Here is a 27,221-nt window from a genome sequence, read left to right as displayed (position 1 = left end):
AATATCTTTTTATTCTTATTCCTTCAGGTGTACAGATTCCAGAATCCAAGATGTAATGTTATGTCGACAGCTCTTGGCTCTGAAGGATCTGGTTCCAGTAGACCTGCAAGAGGAATATTCACAGTGTTGTGATAAACTCTCCTCCAAGGACCCTGTGGCCTTTCAATACATTCTCAAAGTACTTAAGGATGTCGCTGGTCAGGAGATACTGCCAAAAGAAGTCCTCTGTCTCTTGCTGACCTGCTTGCAACAGTTCTTTGGGGAAGGAGAAGGAATTCAGGACCTATCAGAGACAGCTCGGCAAGGTAGCCTCTGGGTGAATATGGGTTTGGTGCAGATCCAGATTTGGCTTCCACAGACTAGGTTTGATCCTGCAGTTAAAAGAGAATACAAACTCAAGTATGCCAAGGAGGAGGTGAGTGTGGCGTTTCTATCCCTTTTTTAAAACTGACTCCTACTTTAGAATACAGCATTTGTGGCTGAAATTAATTTTAATTATACACAGGTGAATGCTGCAAAAGAATGAGCTCCATATTATAGTATCATTATTAGATTATTCAGTCATGTTTTCTTAAATCTCCTGAAAGGTTTACTTTGTGTGCTACCTAAAAGAAAACCATAAAATTGTTTAAATTGTTCTTTACTAGTTACACCACCTGCAGTGTAAATGGAAGACACTGAATCTGTCAGCGCAATTACATACAGGAAAAGATCTTGAAGATGAAGCAATTATCAGTTTCACTCATCCCCATATCAGGTAATGGGAGAAGAACTTAACTATTTTGTTGATGATTGGGAGAGGCCAGCGATATTCTTTGGGAGTCTCACCTGCTTACGTGGTTTGGATTTCTTCCATTGCATTGTAATGTTGTTTGTATTGCTTTTTTAGAAATAATTTTGTGTTTGTATAGCTTGAGGCTGGGGCCATAGCTGGGGGTGGTTATGAGGCCGGGAGCAATGCTGGGAACAAAGCCACGGCCAGGGAGTGAGACTGGGGGCAAGATCGGAGCCACAGCTGGGCCGTGGTGGGGACTGGCAGCCGGCCCCTGTCTGAGTGCAGAGTCGGGGCCACGGCTGGGGGTGGGGCTGGAGCAGAGCTGCAGGTGGGATGGGGCTGGGTGGTGCTCCCTCCCTGCCCTCCTTGGGGGCTGGCCCAGGCCCACTGCCCCCTCCCCCCCATCCCCCAAATGTTCCTCCGTGCCCCCCCTAGGGAGGCGTGCCCCACAGTTTGGAGATCTCTGGTATAGTTGATTCCGGGACAAAGACTTGCATATCAGGATAGTAAAGGCATGTAGAGAAACTATTTAGAGGAGCACAAATGCCTAACTTAAGCTGGTGATCGCTCATGGTGGGTCACTGTGTCTGGGAGGTATGATTCCCAGCAGACTTGCACTAGCTCAGTTCAAACTAGCATGCTAAAAATAAGTGTCTGAGCCCATCCAACCCCCCGGGGGCCAAGCTCAGATGGCTAGCCCAAGCTGCCACCCATATTGCAACGTCCACACTGCAAGCTAGCACAAGTCTGTCTACCCACACTAGGAATCACACTTCCCAGATGGAGTGTAGACATACAACTTATGTCTAGACACGCCCTTAGGGTATGTCTTTAACTACACTGGTATAATTTAAGTAGTACAACCCCCGAGTGTGGATGCAGTTATACCAATATAAAGATGCCGTATACCTCTATATGGGCAGAGGAATAAGTTATGCCAGTGTGAGGAACCTTTATACTGGTGTGAAGCACTCTAAGGCCTGGTCTACACTAGGCGTTTATGTCGAAGTTAGCGCCGTTAAATCGAATTAACCCTGCACCCGTCCACACTGCGATGCTATTTAGTTCGACATAGAGGTCTCTTTAATTCGACTTCTGTACTCCTCCCCGACGAGGGGAGTAGCGCTAAATTCGACATGGCCATGTCGAATTAGGCTAGGTGTGGATGGAAATCGACGCTAATAGCTCCGGGAGCTATCCCACAGTGCACCACTCTGTTGACGCTCTGGACAGCAGTGCGAGCTCGGATGCTCTGACCAGCCACACAGGAAAAGCCCCGGGAAAATTTGAATTTGAATTCCTTTTCCTGTCTGGCCAGTTTGAATCTCATTTCCTGTCTGGACATCGTGGCGAGCACAGCAGCACTGGCAACGATGCAGAGCTCTCCAGCAGTGATGGCCGTGCAGTCTGGGAATAGAAAGAGAGCCCCAGCATGGACTGATCGTGAAGTCTTGGATCTCATCGCTGTGTGGGGCGATGAGTCCGTGCTTTCCGAGCTGCGATCCAAAAGAAGGAATGCAAAGATCTACGAGAAGATCTCTAAAGACATGGCAGAGAGAGGATACAGCCGGGATGCAACGCAGTGCCGCGTGAAAATCAAGGAGCTGAGACAAGGCTACCAGAAGACCAAAGAGGCAAACGGACGCTCCGGATCCCATCCCCAGACATCCCGTTTCTACGAGGCACTGCATTCCATCCTCGGTGCTGCCGCCACCACTACCCCACCAGTGACCGTGGACTCTGAGGATGGGATACTGTCCACGGCCGGTTCCTCAGACATGTTAGGGGACGGGGAAGATGAGGAAGGAGATGAGGAGGGCGAGGCAGTTGGCAGCTCTCACAACGCTGATTTCCCCGACAGCCAGGATCTCTTCATCACCCTTACAGAGATCCCCTACGAAGCGTCCCCAGCCATTACCCCGGACACAGAATCTGGTGAAGGATCAGCCAGTAAGTGTTGTAAACATCTAAACATTTATTTTTAACAAAACAGGAATATTAACAATTAAAAGAATGGGTTGTTCATGATTAGTGTGCCCTAGGCGCTTAACGGTTTAGTAAGGGGCAGTGCAAGTTTTGAAAAGAAATCTAGCAATGTCCGGTTTTCAGTGATTGTCCTGCACAAGCCGCTCTACTGTGTATTCCCTGCTACTGCAGCTACAGTAAAATGCGGTCTATATGTGCGGGGATAGAGCAGTAATCCTCCTGGGACATCTCGATGAAGCTCTCCTGGAGGTAACTTGAAAGCCGTTGCATGAGGTTCTTGGGGAGAGCGGCCTTATTGGGTCCTCCGAAGTACGACACGTTGCCGCGCCACGAGATTATCAGGTACTCGGGGATCATTGCTCTGCACAGCAGGGCGGCATACGGCCCTGGTCTTTGGAGGCTTTCCCGGAGCATTCTCTCTTTGTCGCTCTCGGAGATCCTCATCAGGGTGATGTCGGCCATGGTGACCTGCTTTTAATTAGGTAGGGGAATGTTAGTGTTGGGACTGCTTTCCCGTTCCTTTACAGAACTGTCACCGCTGGTTTGCAGCCACGCGGTGGAGGCGGGAGAGGGGCAGCCGAAAGGGATCATTCCCGGGGACAGCCGCGAGGGGGTGGGACAGGGGCAGAGTTCCCGCTTGCCGGATTGCTGGCAGCAGGGACTGACATTGATTTAAATGTGAAATGAGGCCAGTGGTAATATAAAAGTTTTAAACTGCCACAAGTGTACGGCTTACCATGTCTGCCTGCAACAGAAATTCCGTTGTGCTGCCTCGCTTCTCAAATGTGCTGTTCAAGACCCCAGGCACAGAATGCGAAGGCCGAGAATTCGACCTTGTGCTGAGTGCGCATGTGAAAGGTGCTGTGCATGGTCTTGTTCACAGAGAAAGACTATGTTCTTTGTTCACAACTACATTTATCTTTCAGAGGAATTCACTCCCTTTTTCCCATTTCCACAGCCCCGTCTGCGACTGTCTCACAACCTAGCCTGGAATCACACTCCCAGAGGCTAGCGCGGATTAGGCGTAGGAAGAAGAGGACACGGGAGGACATGTTCTCTGAGCTTATGGCCTCTTCCCAAGCCCAGGCAGCACAGCAGACCCAGTGGCGGGAGAACTTGACCCGAATGCACCAAGCCAACATGGATCGGGAGGAGAGGTGGCGGCAGGAAGACCAGCAGGCGACTCAAACGCTGCTTGGACTACTGAGGGAGCAAACGGACACGCTCCGGCGCCTTGTGGATGTTCTGCAGGAACGGAGGCAGGAGGACAGAGCCCCGCTGCAGTCCATCTCTAACCGCCCTCCCCCGCCACCAAGTCCCATACCCACCTCACCCAAAGTGCAAAGAAGGAGAGGCGGCAGAGTCCCTGCTAACTCTCACTCCACCCCTGCAGAGAGCTCTAGTAGCAGAAGGCTCTCATTTCCCAAAATTTGAAAAGTTCTTTCCTTCCCGCCTGACACAAGCCCACGTCCAAGTTTCACCTCCCAATGCCATGTGTAGTTGATAATAAAAAATTCGTTTCTGTTAACTACTGTTTCAATCATGTTCTTTTGGAGGAGGAGGGGAAAGGGGGTTGGAAATTGGACAGGACAGTCTCCTTTGGCAGGGTACATAGTCGGGGGCAGGCACAGCAGCAGGGCACATACACAGTGCAGTGATGCAGTGACTAGTTGCCCCGGTTAGTCTGGGAGGTTGTTTTGATGTAATGTTGGGGGGGGTGGGTTGCTCTGTGACTTTGTGGCGGGGGAGGGCAGTTACAGATCTTAAGCGCCGGTCCTTAGACAGGATCACAGAGCCACACAGCATGGGATCTGTAACCGTCCTCCCCCTGCCACAAAGTCAAATAGACCTCCCATACACACAGTCCCGATCAGGAGGGGTGACAGGCTCCGTTGAAACAAGCATCCCACCGCAGCGGAGCCTGTCAATCCTTGAGTTTAGAAGCTGCATTCGCATCACAACACTAGACCCGCCCCGCACCACAGTCTGCGTCCCAGTTTTAAAAAATTCCCGCTAAAACAGTATTAAAGAAAACGGTGTGCTTTAACAAAGTAGAACTATTTTTATTTCGACACGTGTGTTGGAGGGGGGGTGAAGGGGGTATGTAACTGGATAGGATAGTCAACATTACCTGGGTAAAGAAACGGGGGCAGGTTTAGCTTCTCAGTACACAAACTATAAAATCACAGGTTACCCTGCTCACTCAGGAACTTTGCTTTCAAAGCCTCCCGGATGCACAGCGCTTCCCGCTGGTCTCTTCTAATCGCCCGGCTGTCTGGCTGTGAGTAATCACCAGCCAGGCTATTTTCCTCAACCTCCCACCCCGCCAGAAAGGTCTCCCCCTTGCTCTCACAGAGATTGTGGAGCACACAGCAAGCTGCTATAACAATGGGGATATTGGTTTCGCTGAGATCACAGCGAGTCAGTAAGCTTCTCCATCTCCCCTTGAGACGGCCAAAAGCACACTCCACCACCATTCTGCACTTGCTCAGCCGGTAGTTGAAGAGTTCTTTTTCAGTGTCCAGGGCGCCAGTATAGGGCTTCATGAGCCAGGGCATTAGCGGGTAGGCTGGGTCCCCGAGGATGACTATAGGCATCTCCACATCCCCAACAGTTATTTTGTGGTCCGGGAAGTAAATACCTTGTTGCAGCCGTCTAAACAGACCAGAGTTCCTGAAAACACGAGCGTCATGAACCTTGCCCGGCCATCCCACGTAGATGTTGGTAAAACGTCCCCTGTGGTCCACCAGTGCTTGCAGCACCATGGAAAAGTAGCCCTTTCGGTTAATGTACTGGGTGGCCTGGTGGTCCGGTGCCAGGATAGGGATGTGAGTTCCATCTATGGCCCCACCGCAGTTTGGGAATCCCATCGCTGCGAAACCATCTATGATCGCCTCCACGTTTCCCAGGGTCACTACCTTTGGCAGCAGTACATCAACGATTGCCTTGGCTACTTGCATCACAACAACCCCCACGGTAGATTTGCCCACCCCAAACTGGTTCGCGACTGACCGGTAGCTGTCTGGCGTTGCAAGCTTCCACAGGGCTATGGCCACTCGCTTCTGTACACTCAGTGCAGCTCGCAACCGGGTGTCACTGCGCTTCAGGGCAGGGGACAGCAACTCACAAAGTTCCAGGAAAGTTCCCTTCCGCATGCGAAAGTTTCGCAGCCACTGGGATTCATCCCAGACCTGCAGCACTATGCGGTCCCACCACTCAGTGCTTGTCTCCCGTGCCCAGAATCGCCGTTCCACGGCATCAACATGACCCATTGCCACTGTGATGTCCTCGGCGCTGGGTCGCCTGCTTTCTGACAGGTCTGTGCTACTCTCAGACTTCAGGACATCACCGCGGTGCCGTAGCCTCCTTGCCTGACTTTTCTGCATCTGCCTCAGGGAAACCTTTATGATAAGCTGCGAGACGTTGAGAGCGGCCACAACTGCAGCGATGGTCGCAGCGGGCTCCATGCTCGGAGTACAGTGGCGTCCGCGCTGTCAATGACTGGAAAAGCGCGCGAACTGTTTTCCCGCCGGCGCTTTCAGGGAGGGAGGGCGGGAGTGATGGACGGATGACGACAGTTTCCCAAAAGCACCCTCGACTCATTTTGTTACCCAGAAGGCATTGCCGGCTACACCCAGAATTCCAATGGGCAGAGGGGACTGCGGGAACTGTGGGATAGCTGACCACAGTGCACCGCTTCGAATGTCGACGCTATCACCGTTAGTGTGGACGCACAAAGTCGAATTACTGTCCTTAGTGTGGACACACACGCTCGACTTTGCAATATCGATTACAAAAATTCGATGCAAGTAAAATCGAACTACTCTTGTAGTGTAGACAAGGCCTGATACTCCTAGAATTTGTGTTTCTTAAGCTGAGTAACTGGGGAAGAAATTTTAATGGGCAAGAGGCAACTCTCCTTTTGCACTTTTTTGGAGTCTTCTGTATGCAAGAGATTGGATCAAACTCCAGCATGCAGTCGTTGTTCACAATTTTCCACTGTTAACGAGAGTTCCTGATCTCATTTCAGCACACACAGATTGCTTTGACAATTCGTTATTAGAAGTTAGAATTAGAGCCAGTTCTAAATGGCTGAGCTTCATAAGGCACTTTCAGTAGTGCTGTCTGTTAGGAAATATCACATTGCATAGGTGATACATAGACTGTAGTCTTATTGTGCACCCTAATGGGATACTTATGTTTATAATATGCTTCTAAAATTGGTCAATATTTTTATTTCCTAATAGATTTCTACCCCAAAGAATTCAACAGCTGAAGGAACAAATAGGAAATCTTTCCAGAAAACAGGCCTTCAGACCCCAAGTCCCCCCATATGACTGCTTATACCAGGAGGTTCACCAATATGTCACCAGCATTGCACAAATTTCCACAGTCCAGGATCTCTTAGCCCGCCTTCTACAGTTCCTTCGTGGAAATAGGCCCAAGTCGCTCCAGGCAGCACAGAACATGCTAAACGAAGAAGCATCCTGGCAGCAATCTCACCATCAATTTAGAAAACACTTGGCAGAAGAATATGCTTTGTACCCTGATGCTGTCATCCCACTGCAAGCTGCCATTTTACAGCTGCAGCATGGCATGAGACTAGTGGCCTCTGAAGTTTATACAACACTCAACAGTATTGTCTGTCCAGCCAAACTTGACACCCTTGTTACTTCTTTGTTGGCATTTCCTTCTGTTAGTCCCACCTTCCCCACTTACCTTGCACATGCGGATACTTTATGCTCAGTGCAATCTATGAACATCCTCTGTGGCCTTAAAAAGTTATCTCTGAAACGCTCTGAAGGAGAGTTTGGTGAAGGGGTTCAGAGTTCATACCCGACTCAGGAACAGCTGCTAGTGAATGCCTTATTGTATCTTCGATGCCATGTATTGTCAAAGGGAGAGCTGGACCAGAAATCTCTGCAGCTTTTCAGGCATCTGTGTCAGGTAAAGTCTCCTGAGTAAATGGAATAAATATTTCTAAAAGCCAAATGCCAGAGGTACAGTGTAGCTTTGCTTTCAACAGTGATGCCTAGATATGGGTCTCTCCTGCTGAACCAGAATAACCTTCCAGAGTAACACAACATTCCATACTCTGTCAAAAGCAACAGTAGCAATTTTTTCATAGAATTAAAAATGGTACTTATGTTTAATTCACTATGGTTCAGATATATTCAGACATAACACCAAATCCTACCAAACTTACTCCATGAAAAACTACCTTTCATTTCAGTTGGGGGGGGGGGAGGAGGGGTTTCCTCTGAAAAGGGATTCAGTAAGGACTATAGGTAGGGTGCTATCAAATTCACGGTCCATTCTGGTCAATTTCATAGCCACAGGATTTGAAAATAAGTCAATTTCACATTTTCAGATGTTCACATTTGAAATCTCACTGTGTTGTAATCGTGGGAGTCCTGACCCAAATGGGGTTGGAGTGGGGGGCTTGCAAAACTGTTGTAGGAGGGTTGTGGGATTGCCATCCTTACTGCTGTGCTGCCTTCAGAGCCACAGAGCTTCCTGCAGCCCAGAGGAGTCTCGTGGAGGTGGGTCCGATCTCCCCCATGCTGCTGGGAGCGCTCTAGCTGGAGGCTCCTAGCTGCTAGTCCTGGCCAGCGGAGGATTAGCGCATGGGCCCACGGGCCCTGGCCAATTTGAGGACCCCCTGGAAAAATGGACGCCCCAAGCCCTGGCAGAAGCCGCAGGGTGGGAGCCCTGGCAGGAGTTGCTGGAGTTTAAGCCACAAGCCTGGGCGCCTTGAGCCCCGATAGGAGCAGTGGGGCGGAAGCCACAAGCCTGACTCCTGGCTGGGATGGGGAGGAACAGAACTTGCTTTTCCCTTGCACGGCTGCTCTCCTGGGGAGATCAGACCCACCTCCAGATACCTCCCACAGCTGCAGGAAGCTCTGGGGCTGTTTCTGCACTGCTTCTGGAGGTGGCTCTGATCTACCCGCCCCGGCGGACCAGGGGAAGAGTAAGTCCTATCCCTCCCCAGCCTAGCTGTGACTAGCAGCTGGAGTCCGGGGCAGAGTAGGAGCCCCCGGCTGGGGCGCCCCCAGCCCTGCCCTGCCCTTCCCCTCTAATAGCTAGATTTCATGGAGGGGGGCTGATTTTTTATGGCCTGTGACATGTTTTTCATGGCGGTGAATTTGGTAGGGCCCTAACTATAGGATTTGGCCCATGTTTGCATGATCTTTTTCATACAGTTGTCATAGGTGTGGTGTTCCAGGAATTTACAAGTGAAATGTTACTGCAGTGTTCACTCAGCATGGTTTGGACACACGCAGGGCCGGCTCCAGCTTTTTTGCCACCCCAAGCAGTGAAGGAAAAAAAAAAAAAAAGAAAAACCCAATTGAGCTGCCGCCAAAGTGCCACCGAAGAGGAAGAGAGTGAGTGAAGGATCTGCCGCCAATTGCCGCCGAAGACTGAAGTGGAGCGATTGAGTTGCCGCTGCCGAATTGCCACCGCAGACCGGGACATGCCGCCTCAACAACGGATGGACTGCCACCCCTTTCTTTTGGCCGCCCCAGGCACCTGCTTCCTTTGCTGGTGCCTGGAGCCGGCCCTAGACACACGTAATAATATTGCATACTGTGAAAAACAAAGACATTGCCTCAGTGCTGAGGCAAGTGGGGTTTGTGTGTGTGTGTTATAATTTCTGAAGAATTCTCACAGTTTTCTGGTTTCTCAGGCAATTATAAACGAATGGGATGAACAGGAGCGCTGCACCCAGGAGCAGGAGGAGCAAGAAACCCGTCTGTACAGATACAGGAGTAAGAGCCATGGAACAGGGCGAAGTGAGGAAGAGGAGGAAGAGAGAGAATTTAGGAGGAGATTCCCTCTATATGAGAAGGTAGAAGAATAATATTTTATGGAAAGATGCATTGTACAGTTTTAAAAAACTAACTTCTTTCATAGGGAGAAATGAATCAGTTTCTCTCTTCTCCAGGAGAAGAATGCGAGAAGGATTTTGAGATAATGGCGCACTCTGTGTGTACTGTTAAAAAAATTTTGTTCTTTTTAGTTTGTGGACAGTCGTCTTTGGATTTAATGGCCATGTCTACACATTCAGCGCTGCAGCGGCGCAGCTGTACTGATTCAGCTGTGCTACTGCAGTGCATCTGGTGAAGATGCTGTGTGCCGACAGGAGAGAGCTCTCCTGTCAACATAATAAAACCACCTCCACGAACATCAGAAGCTCTGTTGGCTAGAGAAGCTTATGTCAGTGTAACTTATGTTGCTTTGGGGGCTGGTTTATTCGCATAATAACACATAATTCTGAGGGACATAAATTATGCCGACATAGGCTGTAGTGTAGACTTAGCCAATGTCTACTGTTGTTCAGATGAATAAACTTTATAGGCAGTTCCTAAATGTAGTAAGAACACTTATCATGCAATAGTAAGATGCTAGAACTTGATGGTGATCTGGTAAAACCTGCTGAAGCTGAAGGGTCTGCCAAAGAGAATACCTCCTATTTCCCCTCTTAAAAGAAATTGTTTGAAGTCACCAGATTATGCACGTAGCTAGCCTGTGTAACTATGTTCTTACTGTTTCTCTCTTCCTCTTCTCTCTCTCATTGGGCGTGTCTTCACACTGGAGTTGATGTAGCTTAGGTCGACTTACCCCGGTGTCTTCACTGTGCTGCGTCAACGGGAGACGCTCTCCAGTCGACTTCCCGTACTCTTCTCGGGGAGCAGGAGTACTGGGGTCAACCAGAAAGCGCTCTTCCATCAGTTTAGCGGGTCTTGTCTAGACCTGCTGCCCCTGTGAAGACAAGCCCATTGTTATGGTCACTTGTCTCTTTTTAGATTGGACAGTAAACATTGCTACCTGTGCCTAGCACAGGGGGCCTTTGGTTACTAGTACAATACAAATAGTAAATGTAGCATACAGGCAGGGTAAAGTTAACTATTATTTTAATGTGACTTACAGGACTTTGAAGATATCACAGCTCAGGCAAGTCTAGAGGAAAAAATGGAAAATGAAGATGACTCAGAGGATTTAGTAGCCACTGAAATAACTCTCTTATCCCAGAGTTCAATGCAAACAGTGATGATGATTCATCAGCAGTTGTGCCTAAACTTCGCACGGTCCCTGTGGTATCAACAGAGCCTGCCCCCACTTCAAGCTAAACATTATTTCAGTGCATTTCTTTCCTGCTATCAGACTGGTGCTTCTCTAGTGGCACATTTCTATCCCTTGATAGGTAAGGCTGTTAGTCGTACTTCAGGCATACCATTTTAATTCTTAAGGTTGTTGTTCATGCTTAAGCTTTACCTGCAGTTGTTTCAGATTAAATATACTTTGTCTTAGACCAATGTTTACCTGGCATTGTCTAAGATGCTAATCATGCCTCTGCCCTGAAAAGTGATCACTTAAAAATGGCACCTTCTAATAGACCTGTTCCCTGTGTGTATTCAGAATCATATCTTCTGAATTCTTTGTCAGATTTTTACAGCCTTTTTTCATTCCACATTTCAGCCATGTGGAGCCAATTAGAAAGAGTGAGCTGGATCCTATTCCGTCTGTGATTCAGAACTGTTGACATTCCAATCTCTTGCATCTGTGTAGCCCTGTTAAAGACAGTGGGGTTTCATAGATTTCCCTGTGGGTTTAATTTGGATTGGAAAGCCTTTAATTACCAGAAGAAGGAAGAAAGAAAACCTAGCTTGATTTTTCCTTTCCTAAACTGAGTTTGCGGGGCTAGAAATAAAGGGGTGGAGGGGGAGGACATTGACTTTACTTGCAAATTGAACATGTTTGATATGGAAATAATTATAACAATAATACATGACTCTCCAGGATATGATCTTAATCACTTCTCAGAGTAGAACTGCTTACTTACCTGCCACTCTGTCCATTCAACCACAAACCATTTTTGGAGCATGCTGTAGATCAGGCTAACTTATTGCTGTTCAGAGATCTGGTTAAACAACCGACCTGAATTTTTAAGCCTTTTCCTTCTGCATTCACACTTCATTGCTTCATACTTCAAACATTCTCATACTTGAAAAATATACAATGTCTTAAGGTTTTGAATAATGTTCTAGGCATACAAAGAAACATGTAGGTTTCTGGTGAATGAAAAAGTGATCACAAAATGTATGAGTTCTTCCTTTTTGGCTTCTTAGGTGCTGAAATGAATGATTATCTTCTTGGCAGCCAGCTTTTAGTTGGCACACTTCTCCACAATACACTTTTTGAGGAAGTGACTTCAGATCTCATCATACAACAAGATGGCCCGTATGACTTTTACCAGCACCCAAATATTCAGCAAGTTCGACAATGCCAGCCTGTACTTGATAACTTCACTAAAGAAGTAAACAGGTTACTGCAAGAATGGCCTGAACACCCTGCACTCATGCAGGTGAGAGCATTACAGTAAACTTTCAAGGTAAACGGGTGTGGGCGGGGGTGTCTGTGTAATGCACCCCAGTGTGTGTGTGTTTATCATAGAATCATAGAATATCAGAGTTGGAAGGGACCTCAAGAGGTCATCTAGTCCAACCCCTGCTCAAAGCAGGACCAATTCCCAGCTAAATCATCCCAGCCAGGGCTTTGTCAAGCCGGGCCTTAAAAACCTCCAAGGAAGGAGACTCCACCACCTCCCTAGGTAACGCATTCCAGTGTTTCACCACCCTCCTAGTGAAATAGTTTTTCCTAATATCCAACCTGGACCTCCCCAACTGCAACTTGAGACCATTGCTCCTTGTTCTGTCATCTGCCACCACTGAGAACAGCCGAGCTCCATCCTCTTTGGAACCCCCCTTCAGGTAGTTGAAGGCTGCTATCAAATCCCCCCTCATTCTTCTCTTCTGGAGACTAAACAATCCCAGTTCCCTCAGCCTCTCCTCATAAGTCATGTGCTCCAGACCCCTAATCATTTTTGTTGCCCTCCGCTGGACTCTTTCCAATTTTTCCACATCCTTCTTGTAGTGTGGGGCCCAAAACTGGACACAGTATTCCAGATGAGGCCTCACCAATGTCGAATAAAGGGGAACGATCACGTCCCTCGATCTGCTGGCAATGCCCCTACTTATACAGCCCAAAATGCTGTTAGCCTTCATGGCAGCAAGAGCACACTGTTGACTCATATCCAGCTTCTCGTCCACTGTGACCCCTAGGTCCTTTTCTGCAGAACTGCTACCTAGCCATTCGGTCCCTAGTCTGTAGCAGTGCATGGGATTCTTCCGTCCTAAGTGCAGGACTCTGCACTTGTCCTTGTTGAACCTCATCAGGTTTGTATATACACATCAGAATCTAATTATTTAGTAGTTATGAAATAATTATTTTTTACAGTAATAATATAGTAATATCCTTGTAAATTAAGATAATTTTGTAGCTTGTTAGCTACCTGTCAGCAACATGATCCAATTGCATAACATTGATAAGTTTGCTCATGTAAACACATGTGCTATCTTCAATTCAAATGTAAAGGTAATATGCTGTGTTTTACAGATCCCAAACACTCAAAGTTCATTCTAATGACTTGTAAGACAATGTTTTTTCATTATAAGCTCATTTAAGGCTCCAGGTTTTCCAGAGTAACTTCTATTCAACAGTGAGGGTCTTCTCCTTTCTCTAATGCTTCACTTTGGTAGGATTTGATGCGACTCCCTCTGGAGCTAGTCCATTCTGTTCACTGAAGAGTGATGCAAAGTGCCATAAGCACTAATGTTGGCTGAAGCTCTTATATTTGGGCCGTGTGTGATGCTTTTATGTGTTGTGTAATATTGGCTTTCCCTGGTCTAAATCCTAAAATGGAGAGGCCATTTTAAAATAAAAAGGTTTTCTCTTTTCCAAAGAAGGGGAGCACTCATGTTGTTTGAATGTAGATTAGCTCAAACTCAAGTGTTGCATGTGGGTTGACCAACTACCCTGAGTTGGAAACTCCATCTGTCACTTATGTATTTCTTGTTGCAGCTATTGGTTGTGATGGACAGAATCCGTAGCTTCCCACTCTCCAGTCCTCTCTCAAAGTTCCTGAATGGCTTAGAGATTTTGCTTGCAAAGTCACAGGTAAGAGGGGAAAGGAAACCATTTTAATTTCTCAAGTTAATAGCTCACCTGCAAGTAAAATCGTTGGCTGTGGCAAGAGACAGTGACCTAAGTGTTGGTTCTATAATAAAACCAACGTAGAGCTTTTTGTGAAATCCAGTGCTAGTCACAAATACATGGGACATGAGCCTGTGTGGTAAGGGAGGGGGAATGTTCTGTCATGCTTAATGCCTCTTTCTCTCATGCGAGTTCTCGTCTTCCATAAAGAGGAATTTCTCTCTTTCAGGACTGGGAGGAGAATGCAAGTCGAGCTTTGTCTTTGCGGAGACATCTTGATTTGGTCACTCAGTTGATCATCCAGTGGCGTAGACTGGAGTTAAAGTAAGAATTGTCAGTTCCCTACTGTTTGTCATTTCTTTCTTGAGTGTCATGCACCATTGTCTCCATATCTTAAGCTCTTAGTTTTAATGCAGTATCTTCAGAAGCCTGAATGTGGATCATGTTTTCCTATTGTCTGCCACCATGCTAGTCAGGGTTGTTGCCTTGAGTGCCACATTGTTGTCGGTTGGGGGTTGTTTGGTGTTTGCTCGGCCATTCTGGGGAACAGGGTGGTCAAAAAATATTTCCAGCCCTGACTGGCAAAATACCTAAGCCCTGATGCCAGTGATGGCATTGGTTGTTCTTCTTCAGGTGGTAGTGAACTTAAGTTGTGAACTTAAGTGGTTAGTTTTGCCTGTTATGTAATCTCTTACTTACACACTCAGTTTTCTGCTTGAAAATAATCCTAATTTTGACAGAGATAAGGAATAACAAATGTTCACCCTACTTTAGAGTCTTAAGTATATAAATAATTACCTTGCTTTCCCTCCCCCACCTGTTTCCAGCTGCTGGTCGGTTAGTCTGGACAATACTATGAAGCGGCACACAGAAAAATCCACAAAGCACTGGTTCTCAATCCATCAGATGATTGAAAAGTACATGCAAGAGCAAACTGAGGGGAGCACAGAAGGTAACTATTGTCCTGCTAAGAATGTATAATACAGCTCCATCAATTAAGGGTGCACAGTTAAGCACTTAAACAGAAAATACCACACAACCTTAATTCCTGCTCCCTTTGGTGAATGTGCTATAATAATGTACATGTTCACATACTTACTGTTACTCAAATACAATGTGTATTGCATATTTATTTCTGCCACTTAAGTACACATCTCATAGGAATGTGTACTCCACTCTCTAGTACAGGCACCTTCCCAGTTCTGCTGCTGCTAAAATGCCTGTGATAAATGACCGGTTAGAAATAGAACTTCAGCAATCATATATCACACTAAGTGGTATTTTTAAGCTGGGGGGTCTGCGGGAGGGAGTCTTTCTCTGCAGCCACAGAAGGCAGGTTGAGCTCATAAACTGAGTTCTCTTCTGCACACCATACAAAGTGCCCTCTGGCTCTGCACACTTCAGTTATTTCATCACATAGCATGCACAGCAACTGTCCTCAGATGTCTACTTTACAGGCTTAGTGTAAAACAGCTGCACATGCTCAGCATGCAATTCTCTAAAACTGCAAAAGTAACTTCCTCTGCAGCAGGGAAGGACTCCCCTCCTTAAAGAGGGATATTTTCATGCCGAATTTACCATTCAAGCTCAGCTGTATTGATTCTAGGACTGTTCAAAACAAGCTCTTGATTTTTTTTCAGTCAGAAAAGTGGTTTTGCTTCTCCCTACCGCCACCCCACATACTCTCCCGATACTGGTTCCATTAAGCCATTATCCTTAGCACTTTCAAATTTGTCTGAGACCCACCCTTGCTATGAAGCTTACAAGGAACTGAACAATTGATGATCTCTAGATTGTGAGGTAGTCTGGGATGGTTGAGAATTATTTTATTCATAAAGATGAAAAATAAAAAATGATTTGGAACCATCAAGTTGTGCATGTACCTGGCCTCTGCAATCATATGAACTCATTACCACTCAGCTTCCTCTTTCCCTTCTATTGTTGAGGGTTGTTTCAAATTAGAATGCAAGTTTTTTCAGGACAGCGAATATCTCTCCCTGGGTTCATACAGAAACTAGGGCTGTCAAGCGATTTAAAAGATTAATCAAAATTAATCACATTGTTAAACAATAGAATACCATTTATTTAAATATTGTTGGATGTTTTCTACATTTTGAAATATATTAATTTCAATTATAACACAAAATATAAAGCGTACAGTGCTCACTTTATATTTATTTTTATTACAAATATTTGCACTGTAAAAAAACAAAAGAAATAGTATTTTTAAATTCACCAGTACAAATACTGTAGTGCAATCTCTTTATAATGAAAGTTGAATTTACAAATGTAGAATTATGTAAAAAAAAAAAAAAAAAGCATTCAAAAATAAAATAATGTAAAATTTTAGAGCCTGCAAATCCACTCAATTTGTCTTCTTGTTCAGCCAGTCGCTCAGACAAACAAGTTTGTTTACATTTACAGGAGATAATGCTGCCCGCTTCTTATTTACAGTGTCACCTGAAAGTGAGAACACGCATTCGCATGGCACTGTTTTAACCAGCGTCGCAACATATTTATGTGCCAGATGTACTAAAGATTCATATGTCCCTTCATGCTTCAACCACCATTCCAGGGGGCATGTGTCCATGTTGATGATGGGTTCTGCTCGATAACAATCCAAAGCATGTTCATGTTCATCATCTGAGTCAGATGCCACCAGCAGAAGGTTGATTTTCTTTTTTGGTGGTTCGGGTTCTGTAGTTTCTGCATCGGATTGCTGCTCTTTTAAGACTTCTGAAAGCATGCTCCGCAAGCATTGTCCCTCTCAGATTTTGGAAGGCACTTCAGATTCTTAAACCTTGGGTCGAGTGCTGTAGCTATCTTTAGAAATCTCACATTGGTACCTTCTTTGCGTTTTCTCAAATCTGCGGTGAAAGTGTTCTTAAAATGAACATGTGCTGGGTCATCAGCCGAAACTGCTATATCATGAAATATATGCAGAATGTGGGTAAAACAGAGCAGGTGACATACAATTCTCTCCCAAGGAGTTCATTCACAAATGTAATTAACGCATATTTTTTTAACGAGTGTTATCAGCATGGAAGCATGTCCTCTGGAATGGTGGCCGAAGCATGAAGGGGCATACAAATGGTTAGAATATATGGCACATGAATACCTTGTAATGTCGGCTAGAAAAGTGTCATGCAAATGCCTGTTCTCACTTTCTGGTGACGTAAATAAGAGGGCAGCATATCTCCCATAAATGTAAACAAACTTATTTGTCTTGGCGATTGGCTGAACAAGAAATAGGACTGAGTGGACTTGTAGGCTCTAACATTTTACATTGTTTTGTTTTTGAGTACAGTTATATGACAAACAAAAATCTACATTTCTAAGTTGCACTTTCATGACAGAGATTATACTACAGTACTTGTATGAGGTGAATTGAAAAATACTATTTATTTTATCATTTTTACAGTGCAAATATTTATAATAAAAAATAATATACCCTTTGTTTCAGTTGTAACACAGAATACAATATAGACGAAAATGTAGAAAAACATCCAAAATATTTAATAAATTTCAACTGGTATACTATTGTTTAAAAGTGCGATTAAACCTACAATTAATCGCGATTAATTTTTTTAATCGTGATTCCCTTTTTTGAGTTAATCGTGTGAGTTAACTGCAATTAATCGACAGCCCTAACAGAAACTAGCCTGAGGAAGCCAGATCCTGATTTGGACTCTCTCACAATACGGATTGTAGCAGCCAAATGAAAATGTTCAGTTGGAATTTTCTTTTTTCTTCCTTAAAATCCCACCCTGATGAAATCACAGAAACCAATGAGCAGCTGAGCTTAACAGTGCTGGTCCACACACTGCAAGCTTTTATTGAAGGATCTACCTTGGGGGAATTTCATACACGACTTCAAGCACTGTTGGTTTTCCACTGTCATGTCCTGCTAATGCCTCAAGTAGAAGGAAAGGGTAAGTACTTTTTTATCATTTGTAAATGGGGCTATAACTTGCTCTTTAGAGCAATAAACTATCCATGATTCCAGACACTGGAAATTGATTACAAGAGTCCACAGGTGCAATATACAGCTCACTTACTGTAGTGCCTGCTGCCCTGCTTTCATAGTGTTTCTATCCGTATTGCTGGGTTTCATGAATCCAAAGAGATGGATGTTGATAGTGAAGAAAATGTTATCTTTGAAAGAAGCTTGTTGTTACAGCTCTGTTCTCTTCCAGACATGCTGTGCAGCATTCTTTGGAACCTATACAATTATTACAAGCAGTTTGCAGAATGTGTACAGGCCAGGATAACTGAACTTCGTCAGCCTATAGAAAAAGAACTTAAGGTAAGAATAGAAGCTTTCCTCAGACAATGGGCTGAATTGTCCAAAGGAACAGTGAAGCAGGTGTCATTGTTTGAACTGTACTGAATAGTTCTACTGGTTACTGAAATTCCTATGGAAGCCTTCCTCACACTCCACCTTGTGTGAAAATTAGCTGCGTGGGAGGGTTGGTTGCAGTTTTTGTCTGGAGTTAGTCAGTTCCACTTAACCAGAGAGATTACTGCAGAGTGATGAGGCCCATATGGATCTAACCACGTTGTCTGTGCAACGCTTCAAGCACAAATGTGTACACTAGCAGAAGGTGAACATGAATGCCTTGTTATTTGGGGCTGTCAGCTCATCTTAACACACCCTTTTTTTTTTTTGTGATTGCTTTTAAATGCAAATACTGCATTGTGTTTTTAAGGAATATTTCATTAGCAGTTTCTCTTCTATTACAGGCATTTGTGAAAATTTCTAAATGGAATGATGTCAGCTTCTGGGCTATAAAACAGTCCGTGGAGAAGACACACAGGTAACATGGAAATTTCAGAAGAAAGGGACCATTTTGGGATCCAGTGTGGTAGACTGTATATGCACATACTGTATTTCTAACTTCCTACTAGTTGGATTCTGTGCAGCACTGAGCTTGTTACATCACTGGGATTTCATTTGTACCATAGAACCATGTCTGCTCTCAGAAGATAAGAAAACTTCAAGAAAAGAACGTTTGATAATCTTGTGTTTTTCTGTGGTAATTAGGACCCTCTTTAAATTCATGAAGAAGTTTGAATCTGTTCTGAAGGAGCCCTGTCGACCTGCGCTGGTTGAGAGTGATAAAGAAGAAGCGCTAGACTGCTTGGAGAGGCAGGAAGAGTCTGAGAACAAAGAGACTAAAGTTCAAAGGTTAAACAGCATACTAAGAAAAACTTTGTCTGCTAGAACAGATGCTGCCCAGGTATCTGCACTTCTTATTCTAATTACAAGCAGGATATGTTCTGCATTCTGATTTGAATGTCGATTTTGTTTTTATATGACTTTCTGCACAAGTCAGTGCCAAAAGTCTCTTCTTTGGGTGTTGTCAAAGTTTTTTTAAAGTACACCTCTACCCCGATATAACACGAATTCGGATATAACGCGGTAAAGCACCTCTCTGGGGGGGTGGGGCTGCACGCTCCAGCAGATCAAAGCAAGTTCGATATAACGTGATTTCACCTATAATGCGGTAAGATTTTTGGGGTCCTGAGGACAGCATTATATCGGGGTAGAGGTGTATATCTTTTGTCTTTCAGTTGTGATTTGTGTGATAAAATGGTGGGTCAAGAGGGAGGGAATGCAATGAATATGCTTAGCGTCAGTATTGCACAGTAAGCTTTGCCATGCAGAGTAATCTATATTCAAGTTAAGATCTGTTAGTGGATGTGTACATTATCTCCGGGTACTCAGGCATTGGCTGTGGTGGTCTTTTACCTACCTAGTCAATACAATAACAGTGACAGGGAAGATGGCTTATTTTGCCTTTCTGTCTGAAAGGGCTATGGTATTAGGTGAGGAGGAGGAGGATTTCTGATTCAAATAAATTGATAACTCTTAGCCTTCCTGGATTCAGCTCTAAATTCTATTAGCATATAATCCAGCCAAGAGGGCAAGTTATCCAGTTTACATTCTGAAACAAATTCATGTTTCCATTGAAGTATTAGTGTTTTAAGGATTAATAAATTTATATAATAAATAAATACATAAAATTAATAAATAAAATCTTACTGAAATTCCCGAGAATATTAGCTTGGATTAAATTGGCTCAGATATTCCCATTTTGCAGTTTCCTGGATTCTGTTTGATTTCTTCACACTGGGAGAGTGTTTGATTTTTTTTTTTTCTCTGTCCTTGCATTTTTACTTCAGTATGGCAATCTGAGAGGGGATCTGATACAATTCTAACGTGGTCACTTTTACGTTATTGTATTCCTTGCAATAGAAACATACTGTTGCTGATTATCAACTATTAGCTCGTTTTATGAGTTTAATGATGCAGATAATTCTGTCCTGGAAAGAATGAAACAACCACAGCAAGCGATAAGCGAGTTGAGAAAGCCCTGAGGAATAACTGTTAACCAGCCCAGGGGATAACTCCGGACACTCTGTGGTTTATAATTATGCTACTTTGTAGTTAACTATTAGCCTCCATCTGAGTATCTTTAAAGCTGTTTGCAGATACCAATTAAACCTTTCAGTCTTTCAGTGTGGGGGTAAATAAGTATGGTTATCCCTGTCTTGTGGATTGAGAAACTGAGATTTATATTGCTACTTACCCCAAGTGTTGGTGTGGACAAAACATGAAATTGAACTCAGTATTTTGATTAAGCCACAAGACTTTTGAATTATATGCTGACTAGATATAAAATGTTTTGGGTTTCAGCTGTATGTGGAGCTTTAGTATTGGTTTACAGCAAGTTGCTATGATTAAGGCTAAGATTTTGTCATGGATATTTTTAGTAAAAATCACAGACTGGTCACAGGCAATAAAAAAAAATTAATGAAAGCCTGTGACCTGTCCCTGACTTTTACTAAAAGTAACTGACACAATGGGGCTGAGCTGGGAGGGTGGGGCAAGGGGCCATGGCCCTCCCAGTTTTGAAAGTGAATGGGCGTGGCCGCCTGCCCCTCTCCCCCAATCCAGGCTGGAAGCTGGAGCCCAGTCCAGGTAAGAGAAGCCCAGGGAGCCTGGGCAGCTGTGGGGAGCCACATGTTCCACCTGCCCATGGTGGGAGAGCCCAAGAGCAGCCCCCACCTCTGTCCTGGATCCCCTTCCAGGGCAGACGGAGGGTCCGTGGCTCCTCACAGCTGCCTGGGTGGCTCTTACCATGACCCGGCTGTTTGGCTCCTGAGGCCCTTCCCCCAGGCCAAGCTGGAGCGAGGTCAGGTTAAGAGCTGCGTGGGCAGCTGTGGGGAGGTGTGGATCCTGTACCTGCCCTGGGCTGGGGACACGGGCCGGGGGCTGCTCTCGGGGCCCCCCACTCTGGGCAGGTGGAGGGGACCAGGCTCCCCAGCCCAGCTCTAGCCTGGGTGGGGCCTTGGGGGGGAAGGGGTGGGGCTACAGAGGGGGTGAGCCTAGTGACCCCCCCAACTTTTAGGAAGAATCCATTGCTCCTGGAACCCTGGGCAAGGAAGGGGAGTCCAGCACCCACTGCGGCTGACAGCTCTGGGGTCCCCCCAGCACCCACAGTGGCTGGGAGCTGCAAGGGCCCCCACCCCCTATGGTGGCTCAGAGCTCCAGGACCGGTGGCTCAGAGCTCCAGGACCAGTGGCTCAGAATTAGGGTCCCCCCTGCCATCTGCGACAACTGAGAGTTCTGAAGCCAGTGGCTTGGAGCTCTGGGTCTCCGGTGGCTGAAAGCTTCAAGTTTCCCCACCGCCCACAATGGCTCAGAGCTCTGGGGGTCCCCACCGCCTATGGTAGCTGAGGGGCCCCCATCACCCTCAGGGCTCCAGGGCCCCCTCTGGCTGACAGCTCCAGTCATGCCACCCCGGGGTTGAAGTGGAAAATGTTATGGAGAAGACAGACTCTGTGACATAATCTTAGCCTTAGCTATGATCCACGTGGAGCTGTATGTTGATATGGATGCTGATTTCTTCCATTTTCACAGACTGTGCTCTCAGAAGAATGCTATGGTGGAGTTATGTTTGATACAGAATCTCTTCAGTGTCGTTTGCCCAAGCTCACAAAGCGAATGAAGATGTTGTGTGCAACTCTTATGAAGAAGAACTCATTTCTAGACCGGGTGGAGAGTCTTGAGCAGTTTACAGGGGAGTATTGGAAACACATGACTACCTGACCAAAAAAAATCTAAGAGCATTTTCTTAATCAGCTATGTATATAGATCCTTTCCATAATTAGTTTATGCATGTTGAGGTTCCAAGTCTCTCTCCTTCTACTGTCTCCCATACAGGTGATATCATTGTCTCTGTGCTTGAACTGCAGAATTTAACAGTTAATCAGGCTGCAGATAAGGAAAAGCAGAAGTCAGAGGTCAAACATATTCTTATGCAGAAACAACGGGCCTTATCAGATCTCTTCAAAAGCCTTACTAAAACAGGTGAGATTTACTTTAAATGTGATTGGGTTAAAAATTCAGAAGATGTAGGATAGAATACTTTTGCTAATAAACACACACATTGAGTGATACCAGTTTCTTTCTCCAAATTGAGGCATCGTGCATATTGTTTTCATGAGCATGTAAACCTGTATTGAACTGTTTTGGATTTATGAATCAAAGCTTCATGTAGGTCAATATTTTGGTGTCAGTCAGGATTATTAGAACAGTCTTTCCATTCAATTGTGTTGCATTACATTATATGCAATATGATCTCTATTTCAAAGCATTTATTTAGAATATTTAGCCAGGGGCCACTGTCCTAATTTAGAAGTGGGATGGGACTCCGTAGCTCATATCCATTCACTGATTCAAAGCTAATGTGAAATGAGTTGGTGATTCCAGTCTCATCCCTAGTGAACAAGGGTCTACATTTCAGTGGCTAGTATTGGTAGAGAAGCTAAGGAAGGAATGAACATGAAGGCTGAACTGCTTGCCTGGGGAACAAGGGTTCTTGTCCCTTAAGAACAAGCTAAGGCATGTTAGAAAGGTAGTGTAGGAAGTTTTAAAGATAAATGGAGAGCTCCAAAGCTACTGGTCCAGCACTGTTTCCATTCTTGTCATATTGACTCATTTTCATAAGCTGTCCTGGGTCACTGAAATTAACAAAATATGTAACCTCCACACAAGCAAATACTTCTCAGTGCTTCTCTGTGGCCTCTCTTAGCTTGGTCGTTGTTTTACTGGCCCTCAGGCCCCAGCAGCCTTCTCAGCAACTTCCTGAAGCTTTTTTAAATCTCAGCTTTTCCCCAGCCTTACATCCTACCCAAGTCTCTCTTGCCCATCTCTTGGCTGAGTAATTGTGTTTACAGTAAGTGACTTTATAGACTGACTGACTGACTGGTAGAAGCTGATTGCCCAGTTTAATGGCCTGACACTTTAGGCTTTTTTTGTCTTACATGTGACTATGTGTGGTAAACTTTAAATACTTTGTAATAGGCCACAATGGATGGCTGTTGTCAACATTTTCTTTAAACCTTTTCTTTTTCCCTTATCCCTATTCTACCAATCTCTAGCCAGAAACATAGGTTTGCAAGTCACAGTGTGGCTAACTCTTGTGTATTTTATCATGAGTCTTCTATTATTTGGTGTCTCTTTTTAAAGCCCCAGCTTCTGGAGGCATGTGGTTAGGTGAGATTCTCAACTTTCATTTAAAAAAAGTTAAGTTCCTAGGCCTTATAGTTACAGAGAGAACCTTGAAAGTGTGACCCTATTGAGTCACTAAAGTGCACCGTAAAGGTTCAGGTCAGAAGGCAAGTGAAAAGCATTAAATGCATCCGAAGAAGTGGGCTGTAGTCCACGAAAGCTTATGCTCTAATAAATTTGTTAGTCTCTAAGGTGCCACAAGTACTCCTGTTCTTCTTTTTGCGGATACAGACTAACACGGCTGCTACTCTGAAACCTAGCATTAAATGTATTATTTTTAAAATCTCATGATTACTTTCTGAGGGGCTTGACTCATGACTTTTTTGTGTTGGCAATACTTGAGAGAGAGCATTTTTCAGGGCATGTTGTGTAAGTAGTTCCCAAAATACCAAGATCAATTTTATTTAGATGGCCATATACATGAATGGCTCTAAGTGGAATGTGTCCCCATAGATGGACTTCCTGCTTTTGATAGTGGTCTCTGATAACTCTAGTGAAATAGAACATAAGCTTTCGTGGATGCATCCGAAGAAGTGGGCTGTAGTCCACGAAATCTTATGCTCTAATAAATTTGTTAGTCTCTAAGGTGCCACAAGTACTCCTGTTCTTCTTTTTGCGGATACAGACTAACACGGCTGCTACTCTGAAATCTAGTGAAATAGATACTTTGCAAGAAGGTTTCTGGTCAATGGATGTAATGTTGTAGGCAGGTGGTGGTGTCTGGTAGCTAGGGCACTGGACTGGGCATCACACATGGGTTCTATTTCTGCCTCTACCACTGCAACTCCATGGGAATTTAACCTTTCTGTGCTTTAGTTTCCTCACGTAAGATGGGGAAAGTGCTGCATGCTTGCTGCTGTGGTTATTCTCCATTTTGTTTGAGAACTTGGTGTATGCTGTTGTGACTTGAATTTATTTGATGCTATTATATAATACTTATTTGATTATAAAAATTATATTCACAAGTGCTTTGAAAGTACTATTTAAGTTGGCTTGTGTGAAAGCAACATTACACTTAACCCAGTTCAAAACAACTGCTAGAACAGGGTGAAGACTGATTTGTCTTTGTCCCTGGTTTTATTTGACACTTCAGTTTTTGCCTTTCAGATGCATGTTTTTTGGTTTGCTTCTGCCATGTCTTACTACTCTTCCCATTTTCAAATCACCCCTAAGGTTAATGTATACTTGTCTTCATTCAGTACTTTCCTGTGTATTTCTCCATCATGATCTTGAATTAGCTACTAATGTATGGTTGCCTAAAGGGCTGTTGGCCTCAGAAATATCTGAAACCTTTTGTGTGTGTTAGCATAATTGGTACTGACTAGGTCTCATACTGTATATCAAAGTACCAGAGCATGAAGACATGATATAAGTGTTTTTTTTTTTAATGTCTTTCCAGGTTTGTCATATCGAAAAGGCCTTGCTTGGTCTCGTTCAAAAGACCCTCAGGATATGCTTTGTCTGCACCCCTTGGATTTACACAGTGCACTAGCCCTAGTCAACTGCACACATGAATTGGATGCCAAGTACGTACTTTTGGATTGTAATATTAACTGTCAACATAACTTACTAAATGAAATGCATCTGGAATGACTTGTTCTGCCTAGTCTTTCTGGATTATTTTTAGGGTTTTTTTTCTTACATCTATGAATTACTTTTACTTTAACTATATGGTCAGTAAACCACTGAAAATGTTATTCCTATTGTAGTACCACCTACGATTTTACTATAACTAAAAACACTTGAGGGGAAAATATTTTTCAATCAAAATGGAAGCAGAAAAACACTTAACTTTTTTTAACGAATGTTTAGGAATCTAGAACCATAGGAATTCCTTTTCCAGATCAAACCAGTGGTCCATCTAGTCTAGTTTCCTGTCTCCAACAAATGTATGAAAGGAAGATGCAAGGTCTCCAAAGCAGGGAGTTATGGATTAACCTGCCCATAGGGAAGCATTTTTCGTAAACCCCTCAGTCAGAGGTAGTCTTATGCCCTGAAGCATGAGGGTTTATATCCCTTCCAAATGTAGAGGTTTGTTTATCATTTTACTTTCTCAACAACAAAATAAGGACAAAGAGTTCTGTACTGGAATCTAGACTAAGGGTATGTCTACACTGACACTTCGTCGGCAAAACTTTTATCGTTCAGGGGTGTTTAAAACCCCTCCCCCGCCCCGCTGAACGACAGAAGTTTTACCGACAAAAAGCACCGGTGTGAACAGCGCTTTGTCAGCAGGAGCACTCTCCTGCTGATAAAGCCGCTGGCGCTGGTGGGGGGTGGAAGTTTTTTGTCGGCAGGAGAACCCTCTCCTGCCAACAAACAGCAGCTACACTGTGCGGCTTTTAGCGGCACGGCTGTAATGGCACAGCCGTGTGTAGTGTAGCCATAGCCTTAGTCATTTTAAAAAATTCCAATTTAGTGTCTCTCACGGAGTGTCGAGGAGTCAGGGCCCTACACCCCTCTTCCTGGGATTCACTGTGACTCTCAGCCAGCCAATAAAACGGAAGGTTTATTGGACAATAGGAACGCAGTCTACAACAGAGCTTGTAGATACAACCAGGACCCCTCAGTCAAGTCCTTCTGGGGGACAGGGAGCTTAGACCCCAGAGACTTGGGGTTCCCTGCGTTCCACCACCCAGCACCAAACTGAAACTAAAAACTCCTCCAGCAGCTCTTTCCCCCCCTCCCCTCTGCTCCTCCTCTCCTTTGTCCAGTCTCCTGGCCAGAAGGTGTCACTTCTCCCAACCCCCCTCCTGGCTCAGGGTACAGCTCAGGTATCTCCCTGCAAGGGCAGTCTCCCATCCCCAATGTAACTCTCATGCTCTGTCACAGTGTCCCTTTAAATTGTGGAGTGATTTTGGAATGTGACATAGAGATGAGTTGGGTCACCCCAAGTCTCAATTATAATTGCTACTCAGATTCTTCAGTAGCTTCAATTTTTTTAGTATTTTTTCCCCTAAAACAGCCATGGAGGAACTGAAAAACTGTTTACTTATGTGATCATTCATTTATTTAATAAAGTTGCAAAAAAATGGTTGGCTAGATGCACGGATAAATCCAGCTTCTCTAAGCTTGGTGATACTAGGCCTGCTGTTAAGCCTTCCAGGATCCTGACGTTGTGTATCTTTAAAGTCAGACTTATTCATATTCTTTCAGGTTGCTGACAGAGATTTCGTCTGTCTGGGATGGATGCCAGAAGTACTTCTATCGATCTCTTGCACGCCACTCTAGGCTTCAGACAGCATTATTAGCACCTGCCAAGGTAAAGGAGTAACAGCAAGCAAAAATGGAGAATGCTTTTTATCTGAATTTTATTTTACCCCTTTGAACTTGGAGTTGGGATTTGCTGATACTGAAAGGTGGCATGACTTGAGTCACAGTCATAGAAGATTTATGTTTATTTAAAATCTGGTTTAGGGACAGCATTCCAACTTAGTGATTTAAAGCTATCGAGTCTCTCTGGCTTTGTGAATATATAACTTAAAAAATAACCAAAGATGTTATTTAATAATCTATATTTGTATGTACAGCATCTTTCATCCCAAATTGCTTATTGCATTGTACATATACAGGAATCCCATTATCCTTTCTTGCACTGTGGAAAATATTTAGGTAGACAAAATCCAAATTATCCAGTGTGGAATTTGGTCAGTACAATAGCATTGATATCTCTACTTTCATGAAAAGTGCTCTGAGATATATAATGATCAGACTTGGTCAGAGCCTCCATTCTGTGTCTCATGCAAAAGATAGCACCTTTAACAGCAAAGTGCCTATACCTTGTGTGAGCTTTAGTTTAGTATTGAAAGGGGAAAGAATGGTTCC

At 44.5% G+C, this 27,221-nt stretch overlaps 2 protein-coding genes across 4 annotated transcripts in view; both read left to right on the top strand.

Annotated features, from left to right (window-relative positions):
- The window catches only part of MDN1 (midasin AAA ATPase 1), a 175,711-nt gene that overhangs the window by 120,377 nt on the left and 28,113 nt on the right, over positions 1-27,221 (top strand). For all 3 annotated transcript variants that reach the window (XM_065590185.1, XM_065590184.1, XM_065590183.1), the window contains 17 exons: positions 28-415; positions 648-757; positions 7,009-7,708; positions 9,450-9,611; positions 10,694-10,967; positions 11,893-12,128; positions 13,685-13,780; positions 14,046-14,140; positions 14,644-14,768; positions 17,599-17,748; positions 18,013-18,122; positions 18,560-18,633; positions 18,861-19,056; positions 21,744-21,904; positions 22,048-22,193; positions 24,796-24,922; positions 26,553-26,658. In XM_065590185.1, the coding sequence (XP_065446257.1) occupies positions 28-415; positions 648-757; positions 7,009-7,708; positions 9,450-9,611; positions 10,694-10,967; positions 11,893-12,128; positions 13,685-13,780; positions 14,046-14,140; positions 14,644-14,768; positions 17,599-17,748; positions 18,013-18,122; positions 18,560-18,633; positions 18,861-19,056; positions 21,744-21,904; positions 22,048-22,193; positions 24,796-24,922; positions 26,553-26,658 (3,256 nt within the window). The remainder of the gene's footprint in view (positions 1-27; positions 416-647; positions 758-7,008; positions 7,709-9,449; positions 9,612-10,693; positions 10,968-11,892; positions 12,129-13,684; positions 13,781-14,045; positions 14,141-14,643; positions 14,769-17,598; positions 17,749-18,012; positions 18,123-18,559; positions 18,634-18,860; positions 19,057-21,743; positions 21,905-22,047; positions 22,194-24,795; positions 24,923-26,552; positions 26,659-27,221) is intronic.
- Positions 1,749-4,289, top strand: LOC135982626 (uncharacterized). Its single transcript, XM_065590188.1, has 2 exons — positions 1,749-2,725; positions 3,720-4,289. The coding sequence occupies exons 1-2, from the start codon at positions 2,149-2,151 to the stop codon at positions 4,193-4,195; spliced, it is 1,053 nt and encodes a 350-aa protein (XP_065446260.1). The 5' UTR covers positions 1,749-2,148; the 3' UTR covers positions 4,196-4,289.

The sequence above is a fragment of the Chrysemys picta genome, chromosome 3, assembly GCF_011386835.1.
Source record: "Chrysemys picta bellii isolate R12L10 chromosome 3, ASM1138683v2, whole genome shotgun sequence".
NCBI classification, from domain to species: domain Eukaryota; kingdom Metazoa; phylum Chordata; order Testudines; family Emydidae; genus Chrysemys; species Chrysemys picta.
This window is presented reverse-complemented; position numbering and strand designations above follow the sequence as displayed.

Excerpts from the sequence above, each read along its gene's own strand:
- LOC135982626 (XM_065590188.1), top strand. The coding sequence starts at position 2,149 with ATGCAGAGCTCTCCAGCAGTGATGGCCGTGCAGTCTGGGAATAGAAAG. Across the intron at positions 2,726-3,719 it reads ATCTGGTGAAGGATCAGCCA|CCCCGTCTGCGACTGTCTCA; the intron begins GTAAGTGTTGTA and ends CCATTTCCACAG.